This window comes from Haemaphysalis longicornis, unplaced genomic scaffold (assembly GCF_048455015.1).
Source record: "Haemaphysalis longicornis isolate Haplotype H1 unplaced genomic scaffold, Haemaphysalis longicornis Haplotype H1 scaffold_1, whole genome shotgun sequence".
Classification (NCBI taxonomy): domain Eukaryota; kingdom Metazoa; phylum Arthropoda; class Arachnida; order Ixodida; family Ixodidae; genus Haemaphysalis; species Haemaphysalis longicornis.
In genome coordinates, this window is record NW_027526203.1 from 207,304,642 (window position 1) to 207,316,845 (window position 12,204).

At 49.3% G+C, this 12,204-nt stretch overlaps 2 protein-coding genes across 2 annotated transcripts; one reads left to right on the forward strand and one right to left on the reverse strand.

Moving 5' to 3' along the window:
• The first annotated feature begins 3,070 nt into the window (after nucleotides 1-3,070).
• Nucleotides 3,071-5,158, forward strand: LOC144141341 (uncharacterized). The gene is made up of 3 exons (XM_077672938.1): nucleotides 3,071-3,225; nucleotides 4,063-4,247; nucleotides 4,992-5,158. The coding sequence occupies exons 1-3, from the start codon at nucleotides 3,197-3,199 to the stop codon at nucleotides 5,156-5,158; spliced, it is 381 nt and encodes a 126-aa protein (XP_077529064.1). The 5' UTR covers nucleotides 3,071-3,196.
• On the reverse strand, nucleotides 5,141-10,497 carry LOC144141335 (uncharacterized). Its single transcript, XM_077672929.1, has 8 exons — nucleotides 10,166-10,497; nucleotides 9,990-10,086; nucleotides 9,795-9,926; nucleotides 9,536-9,708; nucleotides 9,137-9,473; nucleotides 8,897-9,054; nucleotides 8,511-8,828; nucleotides 5,141-5,340 (listed from the first exon to the last, which is right to left on the reverse strand). The coding sequence occupies exons 1-8, from the start codon at nucleotides 10,347-10,349 to the stop codon at nucleotides 5,285-5,287; spliced, it is 1,455 nt and encodes a 484-aa protein (XP_077529055.1). The 5' UTR covers nucleotides 10,350-10,497; the 3' UTR covers nucleotides 5,141-5,284.
• Between the last annotated feature and the right edge of the window lie 1,707 nt (nucleotides 10,498-12,204).

The window sequence follows — 12,204 nt, forward strand, 5'->3', positions numbered from 1 at the left end:
AAGCAAGAAAATGTAAATAAAGTCTTCCCCTACGGCAGTCGTTAAAACCAGAAGTTAGGATACAAACTTGCTCTATTTTAACAAACGTTGTCATTGTGCTTGCTTTTTAAAGCTTAATAGTTATCGTTTTATATATTATAGCACCACAATAAGGAGTTATTGGCTTGTAAGCAAAATGTTTAACCGGAAATGACGCATGGGTGGATATAACGCTTTTGGCCGAAAAGCGTTATTTTCACCCGGTGGGAATAATGGCGGCCTCCCCGAAAAACGTAAGCGGCTTCCCGGCGAAGCCGACTCGACTTCGCCGTGACTTTCCGTCCTTGGACTCGCGGTAAACCATAGCCACGCCTAGCGTTAAGACCTCCTCCTGGTTTTTCCTGTGCCGCGCCCAGCGTTTGATCGAACCTAGCTGTTGCGTTTTTCTTTCTTTTTAAGTGCGAATGCACTTTATAAGCGACCCCAAACCATCCACCGCCGGCGGCGGCGGCGGCGGCGGCGTCCGCAGTGCTCCTCTATATTTAAAAAAGAAACAGCATCCGGCGCCAGGTTTCGATCCGAGGACTTTGCGGCCGCAGCGCGACGCTCTACCGACCAAGCCACGGACGCGACGGTGATATCAGTGTTAGTGACGCGCCTTATATCTTTAACGCATTCAAACTACGTCGTCAGCGGCGTGCGTTGGCGACTCAGCGGCGTTATAGCGGCTTGATAACTGCGTGGTGTACACGTGATACTACAAACCCGATGGAAGAGATGGAAGAGAAGGCGGCGAGGCGGTGGGCTGCGGGGGCCGAGCGCAAGCGCCGCAAGCGGGCCGACAACCGTGCATTCGCACTTTCACATTCTCCCCCTCGGGGAAATGCGGGGGAATTTTTTTTGCTAAGTGCATATTAACCAGTTAACTTTCACGTCATTGCAATTAAGCTTACCAAATTAATGCGAACATATTACACTTTCAGGTGCATTCGACTACTTCATAGGTCAAGTGGACACCGACGTGCCGGCAAAAACCCGACGCTTGAAGATGAACTGGTTTATTGCAGAGATGCGTAAAGACGTGAAATGAAAGCGCATCTCTGCAATAAATTTGTTCATCATTCAGTTCTGCATGTGTGTTTTTGTACACAAATGTGGCAATAAATGCCTTACAAAGCAGAAACCCCACTGTGTCCTCGCAAAGAGAAGCCGGAAAACGCGGCTAGGACATTCACCACACCAAATATTTGTGTTCACGCGTGTAAACAAGCGAAACAAAAGTTATTTGAGCTTTTTATGTGGGGATGTAAAATATACGGGTCTGTGACACCATATGAAATCCCTATATGAAAGAAGCCCTATATGTTTCCCCCCATATCCCCATATACCCATATCCAATAATGCCATATATATGGGCCCCATAAGATCCCATATATGGTGTTTTTTGGTAGGGCAGTGTCGGTGGTGGGCGTTGAAGTCCCCGCAGATAAGGCAGTCACGACCCAGGAGGCTCCGCAGTCGGCCCAGTTGGCTGGCGTCCCAAGGTTCTCCTGACCTGATGTAAATACTGACAACCGAGGTGTCTGTGCCGCCCATACGTACTGTAGCGCCGACGCACTCCATAGGGCCACCAGCTAATTCATCCAGGTTCAAAGCCAGGCTTGATAGGTCCCGTCTCACGTACAGGGCCGCCCGTGACGGTCCTTGTGGGTGACTGAGATCCAGGCAGGGGGTCGTGGTGCAGGACTCTAGCTCGCACGAGGTGCGGCTGAGGTAGCCTATGTATCCAGGAAGCCGGGGTGGCTCCCCCCTCACCGTAACCTCCTGCAGGGCCAGTACATCGAAATCAGCCCGTAGGAGGCGGTCGGCCAACTCTGCACTGCGTCTCCGCAGTGAGTGAACGTTCCACTGGAGAACGCGTGGTCTTGGTCCGTTAGAGCTGGCCATGTGTCAGGGTGGAGGAACCTGGCTCTGTCTGGGGGGCTGAGGAGGGCTGCAGGCCGACGGATTGTGAACCCGGTTGAGGAGGTGTAGTTTGGCGGAGTGAGATCTGGAGGGCCACTCGTGAAACAGGTTGTGTAGCCCGCACCAGCTCTGTCGTCACCCGTCGTGCATGTTGCCAACGGGGGCACTGAGGGTCATTGACAGAGTGGGGGCCACGGCAGTTTGTGCAGGTGGACACTCTGGCACCGCAGTCGACGGGCCGATGCGGTCCCCCGCAGCGCGCACACCTCGCGGGGCCTGGGCAGGAGGCTGTCGCATGGTCCAACCGCCCGCAACGTTTGCACTGCAGTGGCCGAGGGCGACAAGCTCTCACCCAGACAGGCCTCTTGAAGAGTCTCACTTGCTGTGGAGGGGTCGGCCCGGCGAAGTGCAGGCAAAGGTTACTCCGTCCGGCTCTCCCGGCGGAGATCAAAGGGACTGTCGCCTCAATCCCAGCAAGGAGATCCGCTGTGGATATGTTCACATCAACGCCGTAGATGATCCCGCGGCTGAAGTTGCCGCCGGTGGGTTCTCGTGCGCGGACTGTCAAGCCACACAGCGAGGTCACATCCAGGAGTCTGGCGAGGCACTCCGGAGATGAGGCGTCGGCAGCCACCACATTTCGCTGCACGTTCACCCGCACCTCGAGCACTCCCGCTATCGCTGCAAGTTGACGCGAAATCGCGTCTGGGGATGCGGAGAGGAAAGAGATACCTCCCGCAGGGCGGAACAAGACGGTCCCCGCAGTTTCCCTGGCCGGTAACAAAAGCGGTGTCTGCCGTTGACGGCGCCGCCGTCGCTTGCTCTGAATCTGCCAGGGGCCTGCCGTGGCGTCGTCTTCCTTGGAATCTACGGCGATGGATTGGGGAGTCGGGGGTGGTGGGGTAGGAGTGGCGTCAGGCCTGGGTGCAGCCATGTTGCTTTCCTTCTGTCGTGCAGGGTGGGGTTCGGTGCCGTCGACAGCCGGCAGCACTTGTGTCGGCGTACGCCCGGTCGCAGTATTCTCGAGGGGAGCAGCGGCAGCCCGCGCCATCTCGATAGGTGACCGGTAAAAAGCGCAAAGGCTCACGGTAGTCGTCTGCTTCTGCCACTTCCGGTTCGAGAGCTCTCCTGGCCTGCCTGGCCTCCGGCATGCCGGCTGCCTTCACATGCGTGTGTGGGTGTAGTTACCTGTAGTTATCTGCTTCCACCGAAGGAAAACACGGATGCATCGTGCCTTCAGCGCATAACTACGATGGATGCACCGAGGGGCTTCCTTGAAAGGTAAGCACTTTGTTACATATACGCTACGTAAGGTGCTACGTTCTGTTCTTCCAGCCAGTGTGTCGTGCCTCGCCAGTAGTCACGCGCCCCGCGTCGCCTTGCTTCCCATTTATTCGTGCCATGCTCGTCCGCTGAAGCCTATTTTATGTGTTATTGAAAGCTTTGCGATGATACAACCTTTTCGCCTCATTTCGTTCTACAACATCGCTGTGCCGTGTTGTGTCGTACTGATGCGCGCAGCAAGTTTACGAAAGCCGCTGCTGTATTTTTTGCGCTGTTTAAGTGCCGATCGTGCATCCCTTTTTGGTTTTTCCAGCAAGCTCGCGGTGGATATTAAAGGATGCTGTAAAAGCTGAACGCGCACGCTGAGTTCATCAGGTTGCTCTTGTAATTTTTTTTTGTAGTTGTAGTGGCTAATAACTTTAAAAAAACTACTCTAATTGAAGGTCGGTCCTTGGGAAGTTCAGCCTTGTTCGTTTTATCAAGCGATGTCAAAAATCCACACAAGGCTTCTGAAACAATGCCTCTACGAAGGAAATCAAGGTGTACTGAAGATGTGCATTGTAATTAATGTGAATAAAAGTAAAGGATTATAAAGGAAATACACTTGGACCAGATATAAAAGCATGGCCAACTTGTGAGCTTTAATTTGATTGGTGAACTCCACAAGTCACTGCGAATGAACTCCAGCCTGTTTTATCGGCCTAACCTTGGTTAATGTACTTGCCATGTCATTGCGTGCATTTTGAACAAGTACATTGAAACAGTCAAAGAATGGGACAATTGTAGTATGGCACTGTGATTGTGGGCTAATGAACTGTTTTGTTTACCTTGCAGGGATCCAGTTTCCCGACCATTCAATTTGGACACTGGAAGAAACTTGAGTTACCAGCCTGGGGCTCACCTCTGGCCTCCTATAAAGTACACAGATATATGCAGCTATTTTTTGGGGAGGCCCTGTGGAGACGGTGAAGCCGCAGATGCGTTCAAAGCTCTGGATGCATACCAGTACGTGAAATCAGGTGTGTACATACCTTATGTTTTACATGTGGTGCAAGTACAGCATATCAGGTTGTCAGATAAATTTGTGACATTTATGAAATACTGTTTCAAGACACACAAGATTAGAAAAAAGGCACCGAAAGATTATTTACAACATGCTCTTATAAATTTACTACACGGTTATTTGAAACGACATTTGAGTTAAGAGAGTTTCACCCATCGGCAGGACAATTTTCAAAAGCAGTTGAAAGATCGAGTGTTCACCAGCCATGTTTTGATGTCGTTACTGCTGCCAAGTTCTGTTCTCGTAACTTAAAAAATAATTACAGAGTTAAACTGGGCCAAAAAATCATTGTGGGTGATGCAATTAAAACTACAGGTGAGTTTATACGCAAAACGCTAAGGAAAGGGCAGTAGCTTGTTTTTTCGTGTTTCAAAGGCATCTGAAAGCCTCCAAAGTTGGTGGTGGTGCTCCTTGGACCCAAACGACATTCCAAACCTGAACTTTTGAAAAATGTGTAGCAGCTGAATGGTGGCATTTGAGTCAAATCACATTCTCTTCAACAGAGTATTCAGTGGTGCATCAGCTATTTACCAGGTGCACTTATTAGTGTTCAACTGTTGATTGCACTTTGCCGTGTAGCACAAACAAGACAGTTATGCCACCTAATAAATGAAAATATAAGCTATTTAGTAGCTCCTGGTTGCGTTTTGTAAACGTGTGGCTAGAACTTCATATGGCAATGCGCAAATGATCTGTGCAGGCAAGGTCCACAACATCATGACTGCTAGGCCACGACAAGGTCTCTGCATTCTGAAAGCCTATGTAGGCCCGTCGCAGCGATCAACGTGCCCAGCATACGAATGCTGGGTACAAGTGGAAGAAAACGGCAACATCCAGGATGCCAGATGCTCATGCATGGCAGGGTGAGCTTTATTTCCCTCTTTTTACTGCTTTCTGCTACGATACGCAACTTATTCATGTGGATATGCAGGTTGGGACGGGTCTGCAGTCATGCGGCAGCAGCTTGCTTTGCTGTAGACTTCTGGACCCAGGTCAACACTCCTGAGCAGGCTCCGACTGAACTGCCATGTTCATGGGTGAAACCTCGCCTGAAAAAGGTATGACGGCAATTTTAGGACTAGTTGCATAACAAAAAATGATACTAATGAAATACACTTAGTCTCGTGACGTGCAGAAACTTGTGTATTGTGAGAAATTTCAGTCACATAGGGTAACAAAATGTTGTAGGTGCAGCCAAAACGGGCAAAGCAGCTGTCATACACACGGCACCGGTATGGTCCGCAGCAGACTGTGCCCCAAAGGAGGAAGCCCTCAGGCCTCAAGGAGCTTCCAAATGAAGAAGTGTTCTTGCAGACACTTCAAAAGGTAATGGTTGCATTTACGGGGGCACATTTAAAGCACACGTGTAATTTACGGGGGCACATTTAAAGCACACATGCAATTTGTTGCTGCCTCACATTACATGTGTATTAATTGTTCGTGTTTTCCAGGTAGCCCCAAATGCAAGAGTGTACACTCTAACAACCCCCAGGCCAGAAGCAGACAGGCCACAGCTGGTAGCACCTGTCAACATGCCCAGTGATGACAGACTGGCAGTGACAGTCGCAACACCACTGTCGATGTTTACCGCACGGCTGTTAGCCCAGAGAGGGCTCCAGAGTGAAAATGTAGATGAGTTGGCGGTGGTTGCTATGCAGAAGTTGTCTATCACTGAAGAAGATGCAAAGGCCATTGAACAGGCCACTTGTGGCCAGAGGAGTGCACCACTGTGGTATTCTCATCGCAAAGGCCGCGTAACGGCATCCATTTTTAAGGATGTATGCCGGTCAAAGAAGGCACGGTGCACAACACTACTAAACAGGATTTTCAATGCCAAAACAATCAATGCACCAGCAGTGCAGTACGGTATCGCCAATGAGGCTGTGGCCAAGGAGAGGCTACTTGGGTACCTTGAAGGCCTGCATTCAAATGCTAGAATTGAAGACTGCGGTCTTATGATAAACCCGAAGTACCCGCTCCTAGGCTGCAGTCCCGATGGGATATTTCGGTGCGAGTGTCATGAGCCTTCCCTTGTAGAAGTTAAGTGCTTATACAGTTTGAGAGACTGCAACCCTTCAGAACTTCTCGCTGAAGGTCCGAAAAAGAATGGCTTTTGCCTTTCAGCCGATGGAAGACTTAAAGTCACCCATGCCTACTACTACCAGGTGCAAGCCCAACTCCACCTGAACTTGGAGAACATACAACAGTGCTACTTCTACGTCCATGTTGAGGGGGGCGGGCACCTGGTAGTAGTACAGAGGGAGGAAGACTTCATGGAGATCCACAACCCAAGTGTAGAAAGTTTCATTCGAGAAATTGTAATGCCAAGAATTATTCTTGGCAAGATATGACTGCTAGTGAAAATGGCCATCCATCAGTCAGGTGAACTGCTTTAAGGCAGGTACAGGTGCGGCAGCCACTGTTCAAGGTAACATGGATCATGTGACCTCTAGGCCACTTGGCAAAAACTGGTTGCGTCTGTTTTCAATTGATTATGAGGTTGAACGCGCTGAAGCTACACCTCGGTTATGAGGCTTGCTGTAGTGGAGGGCTCCGGATTAATTTTGAACACCTGTGGATCTTTCACGTGCACTGGAATCTCGACACAAAAGTTTTCGCTTCCCTCCATCAGAAAAACAGCCACCGCAGCCAGGATCACACCCGCATCCTTGGCCACAGAGTTACCGCGGTGGGTGCTGGTCTGAAAGCGGTACGTTTAACACACTGTATTTCCTTTTTTTTTTCAGAAATATTGAGGCATTTCCTTTTTTCCAAGCTAGTCTGAACATGTTAGCATTTTATGAACAGCAGAGTGCAATGTTGAATTCCTGAATGGGTAAAATATTGTAAGGTGAGCACATACACAAAGGAAAAAAATCGCATGATTTTTCTATGCTGTGGTGCTGTGTGAAGTGTTTGTGCAGTCGCCAAGTATTTTTCCCGACTGGAAAATTCTGCTTTAGGCTGCTGCATTTTGACGCAAACTTGTGATACGGGACGCAGTGCCAACAGGTCTCATTATTTGTGTGCAATTTTAAACTAGTTGATCACAATGTCAGGCACAAGGTAGCACTGTGCCTATTTTTTGTGACGTGCAGAGGAACAAAATCAAACTGCATTTTTATGAGCCAGCTATATTTGTACTTTATGTGTTTGTTTTGTGGCGCAAGGTCAACAGAAGCCAAAGAGTGCCAAAATAAGTTTAATCATTTTAATTGGTGTTCAAAGGTTGACCACCTAAAACCAAAAAGGGGTCTAGTGGTATCACACGTGTAGAGTGATTCTTTCTTGCATTGTGAATGTACTCGCGCTCAACTAAAACGTGCGACTGAAAGGATGTCCGTTGTCACATCAGGGCAGTGTGTAGCATGTATGGCCTATTCATAATCTGCACATGTATACTTCTGTTTTGTTTTTTTCTGTGAAATAGCTGCCTATTTGTGGAGTTGGTCGTTTCCTGTGTGTCCCACTGTTGCTGCCAGCGTTGTCAAAGTGTCTGTCTCATAAATATACTTGTTTGTTAGGTGTCCTTGTACATTTGAGGTGTGGAATTTTTCTGTAATGACAACATTTCGCAATTGTGATTTCCATTTTTAGGCTTGCATACAGCCTTAGCATTGTGATAATGAACTGTCAGTGAGATTACTTTTGTGCAATTTTACACTAGTCTTTTATTGTGGCAAGCACACTAAAATGGTATTGCTCCTGTTTTTATGTCAGTGCCATTCAAGGCATACAAATGTTATGCGTATTTTTTGTGCAACTATCTTCCACGAATGACCTTGCAGTATGTCAGTGCACGCAAGTTTTTATCAGGATTACAGAAAGGTTGTCTGTTCTACAAGAAATAAAAATGCACAAGATTGTACTGTTATTTTTTGTGCAACTCCAGTCACCAACCTGTCATCTTTGAAATTTCAGTGAGATTACTTTTGTGCAATTTTACACTAGTCTTTTATTATGCCAGTGCCATTCAAGGCATACTAATGTTATGCGCATTTTTTGTGCAACTATCTTCCACGAATGACCTTGCAGTACGCCATTGTATGCAAGTTTTTTTATCAGGATTACAGAAAGTTGGCTGTTCTACAAAAAATAAAAATGCACAACAAGATTGTACTGTTCTTATTTTTTGTGCAACTCCAGTCACCAACCTGTCATCTTCTGTGGCCTGTCTGTACAATACGACTGCAAGAATTTCAAACAAGATAGGGCTTACCTTTTTTGGACAGGGGGGGGCAGAGGTTTGTCAGCCCTGCAACGACCATAATGATCTCATCGTAACAGTCGACCAGTGTGTGGTGCACGCTTCCGGTCATGATGCGCCACTTCTTGAGGTGCCCGATAGCTCGCTCCACGATGATCCTTGTCGAAGAGATTCTTCTTGACGTCGTTACTTCATCTGCGGCCAGTTGCTTCTTGTTCTTTGTAAAGCTAGGCGTGATGAGCTGCACGTTGTTTTCGTAGAACTCTTCATACAGCAAAAATCCGCGGTCAGCAAGGACTTGGTCACCTTCCTCTAGCTTGTCCATGAATCCTGCATCAAGAACATTGTTTTTCGCACCAGTAGCAGGTGGCTCCTGTAATGATTGCATGCATGCTCACCGCATGAGAGTGTAAGTTCCTTGTCGGAAGTTCTCCCTCCAAAAGCTTCTGACACGAACATGACTGCACCATGGGTGTTTACGGCCACGAGGTACTTGAGTGTGGTGTCGTGCTTGTAATCGCTCCACACAATTTGCTGCTCGTCCTGGTTGAGTGGTCTGAAAGGCAAAGTAATGCACGACATTTTTCAGCACGGTACTTTGTGCTAGCAATATAAAGTAGGGGAACAAGGTCAACTACCTGGCAATGGACACTTCTGTGCAGTCAATGATGGCACGGAGCCTCGGGAAGTGGTGGAGCTCGTGCTCACCAAGCCAGCTGTGGCACACTTCCTGGCTCGGGAACACCACCAAACTCTTCATAAGGTGATGTACTGCCTCCAGGATACGTCTGAATGACTGACTCACGGTTTTTGGCGTCAAATCAAACCGATACGCCAGGTCACAAAAAGGCACATTGAGACGCAGCTTCATGAAAAACATCAGCAGCTGCGTCTCGTGCGGACATTTGCACCTGGCTGGCGGCAGCACGGGCACGATGCTGCTCAGGATTGCAAAGAAGTGCGCCTTTGACAGTCCTATAAAGAAATGAAGGCTCGGATGCAGCAGGAGATTATACCTTCATGCAAGACAAGCTTACCAGTGTAAAATTGCAGCTTTGCCTCGTCCATGTTTTTGGCAAGCTTGCTAGCTTCACATTTTTCTAACTGCATTCGCAGCTGAAGCACTTGAGCTTCAAGGTTCCGAATGCGCGGCGCGGCACCACATGGCTCTTCATGCGCGGAGTCTAGCTGCATGTCCTCTGTACTAGTGCTGGCAAAAATTACAGGCTGTTAGCGCAACCAAAGTTATGCAAACAACATGCAGTCGCAGAGGCTACATGGACCTCACGTGCACACCTTGCGTCGCTGTGCGTTGGTAGCGGCACGTCGACGGCGTCGGCGTCGTCCTCGCCACTGTCGTTCAAACTTGTGTCGGCGGGCATTTGCGCAAGGGCTCGCTTTTCAGAGAGCGCCTTATGCCTCGCGTAGCTGCAGGCAGGCATGGGACAATTTAGTTAACGTTACATAATTTCAGAAAAATAAAAACGTTACCTCTCGGTCGTCTTTCTCGCCGTCATAACGGACGCCTCGTTGTATGTAAACAACGACGGCACGTAATCCACATGATGCGGGTCCTTGCTAGGGGCGCCTGTGCAAATGCAGTTTTTTTAGACTTCAGTTTCTTGTAGTCGCAACCAACATATAAGGACAATTTTGCAGATACTTACCTGTAACAAAGTGGACTTGGCACAATCTTGCGCCAACGCCGGGCATCCAAAGGGCGCCTTTCGTTGTAGTACGCTTCACTGCCACGGCCCACTTCATTTTACGCTGGGCGTGCCAAGGAAATCTGAACATCCTCTGGCCCTTTTCACTCGCCCCGCTACAGTTAATGGCCGAGCACCCGACCATCTTTTTCTTTTCTAAGCTTTACGCAAGCTCCGAGAAACGCCAACGAGAACCCACACACAACGCTACCGCAGCCATGAAATTGTGAGCTCTCGAACCGGAAGTGGCAGAAGCAGACGACTACCGTGAGCCTTTGCGCTTTTTACCGGTCACCTATTGCTTCAAGACCACTGCGCAGCTCGGAGCGGCGCTGCTGTCGGCGCGCTCTGGCCTCATGTGCTTCCTCGCGTCGTCTGCTCTCCGCCGTTTTTGCTGGGGCCCCTGCTGGGGCCACTTTTTCTTCCTCCATGCCTGCGTCACTCCCCCCCGCGCACCGCAATGGCGGCGTAGCTGGGCCGCATACCTTCTGTCTGGGTGGTGAGGCGCGAGTTTGTGGCGCGGCGTGAGGGGCTTTCTTCCTCGGGGGTGTTGTCCGTCGCCACACCGGTTTCCGGCCCGATTTTTCCTTCTTTGTCGCCCGCGGTAGCTTCCTCGCTGGGTCGGTTGGGGTCGTGGTTGAGTCTCCCGTACGAGGTCATGTTTGGAAGCGTGTGCCCCACGCTCCGTCCCGCGTCGCGCAGGAGATCATCCCGTGCCTCTGCTGCGAGGTCAGCAAGGGAATCTCGGACTCGCTGTCGAAGGTCGCTCGCTGCCGTGCCCCTCCGTGACTTCAGGAAGCCACGAAGCGTCATCAACGCAAGTACGGCCGCATGGGACTGCTGCAGCTCTCCGGCGGGGAAACGGTGTGGGCTGCGATTGCTGAGTAGGCCAGTCATCACACGCCTGAGTGGAGAGGAACCGTCGCACATGTCGATGGTCCAGTGCCCCGGCTAGGGCTAGCCGAGCGTGCGATGCGGGTCCAGCACGGCACAGGGACGGGCTGGCGGGGAGCTCCGAAAAACACGTCCGCTCCGCGCGCCGCCGAAGCCGCCCCCAACTTCGCGCTGCGGCTGCTAAAACTTCCTTTGCGACACACTCTAGAAGGGACGGGGCGACGACGAAAACAAAAAATAAGGCATGCAGGGAGAAAGGAACGCGCGAGGCGTCGTGCCTCTCCCAGCACCCCGAAATTTCTGAGAACGCCTGGCGCCCTGTATTTCGTTTCGCGCCAAGCAGAACGCGACAAGTGTTCGATGCATTGGAGCCTCTTACGAATAAACATTACAACAGGAAAAATCTGAAGATAGTGTGTGCAATGCCATTGGAACGGAACAAAAGCAAAAATGGGAAGTTAGTTTTCAGGTTACTTGGAATTCAGGTTCGTTTGTATTATGAGAAAATATCCTTGACATATGCCAATGAGCTTTCGTACAGGCAGTATCGGCTGGAAAGTGGGTGTCAGGGTTAGGTCTTTGTTTTGTTTTATTGCTACAATATGCATGATGGTGCTCTACTTTGGCGTTCGATATAGGTAAAATGTTTATGGGGAAGTTGAAATATAAAACAGCCCAATTCATGTTGTTTATTTCAAACAAGGGTGCAAGGTGTGGACTAGTCGGAACGTTCGCTGATCAGAGGGAAGTGACTAAATTTCACACGAAGGGGGAAATTTAAAGAACATGAACTTTGGGTTTGAATCTGTCTCATGAATCAAGTGTAATTGCTGCGGCAATTGGAAGGAAAACACATACGATTGTAATTCGCTGGCGACATGTATGGCTTGCACTCCCCAGTATGATGCACAAAAGTTTTTATAGCTTGCATATAAAATTTCCCCAGTAAATTAATTTTTTCAAACAATTATGAGGACCCAGCAACAAGGAAACGTTTGAGCCTTCTATCTAGATTATGTTTGTCTGATGATATACAGGCGGCGCCATAAAAACAATCCGGCCATGCAAGCTTTAAAGGGGCCCTAAATAGGCTGCTTCCAAAGGTC

Bases quoted from the DNA above. Each gene is read 5' to 3' on its own strand.
- LOC144141341 (XM_077672938.1), top strand. From the start codon at position 3,197: ATGGATGCACCGAGGGGCTTCCTTGAAAG. The intron at 3,226-4,062 runs GTAAGCACTTTG...TTTACCTTGCAG, and splicing joins CCGAGGGGCTTCCTTGAAAG to GGATCCAGTTTCCCGACCAT. The intron at 4,248-4,991 runs GTGTGTACATAC...TGATCTGTGCAG, and splicing joins ATACCAGTACGTGAAATCAG to GCAAGGTCCACAACATCATG.
- LOC144141335 (XM_077672929.1), bottom strand. From the start codon at position 10,349: ATGGTCGGGTGCTCGGCCATTAACTGTAGCGGGGCGAGTGAAAAGGGC. The intron at 9,474-9,535 runs GTAAGCTTGTCT...ATTTCTTTATAG, and splicing joins AAAGCTGCAATTTTACACTG to GACTGTCAAAGGCGCACTTC. The intron at 8,829-8,896 runs GTGAGCATGCAT...TTCTTGATGCAG, and splicing joins GGAACTTACACTCTCATGCG to GATTCATGGACAAGCTAGAG.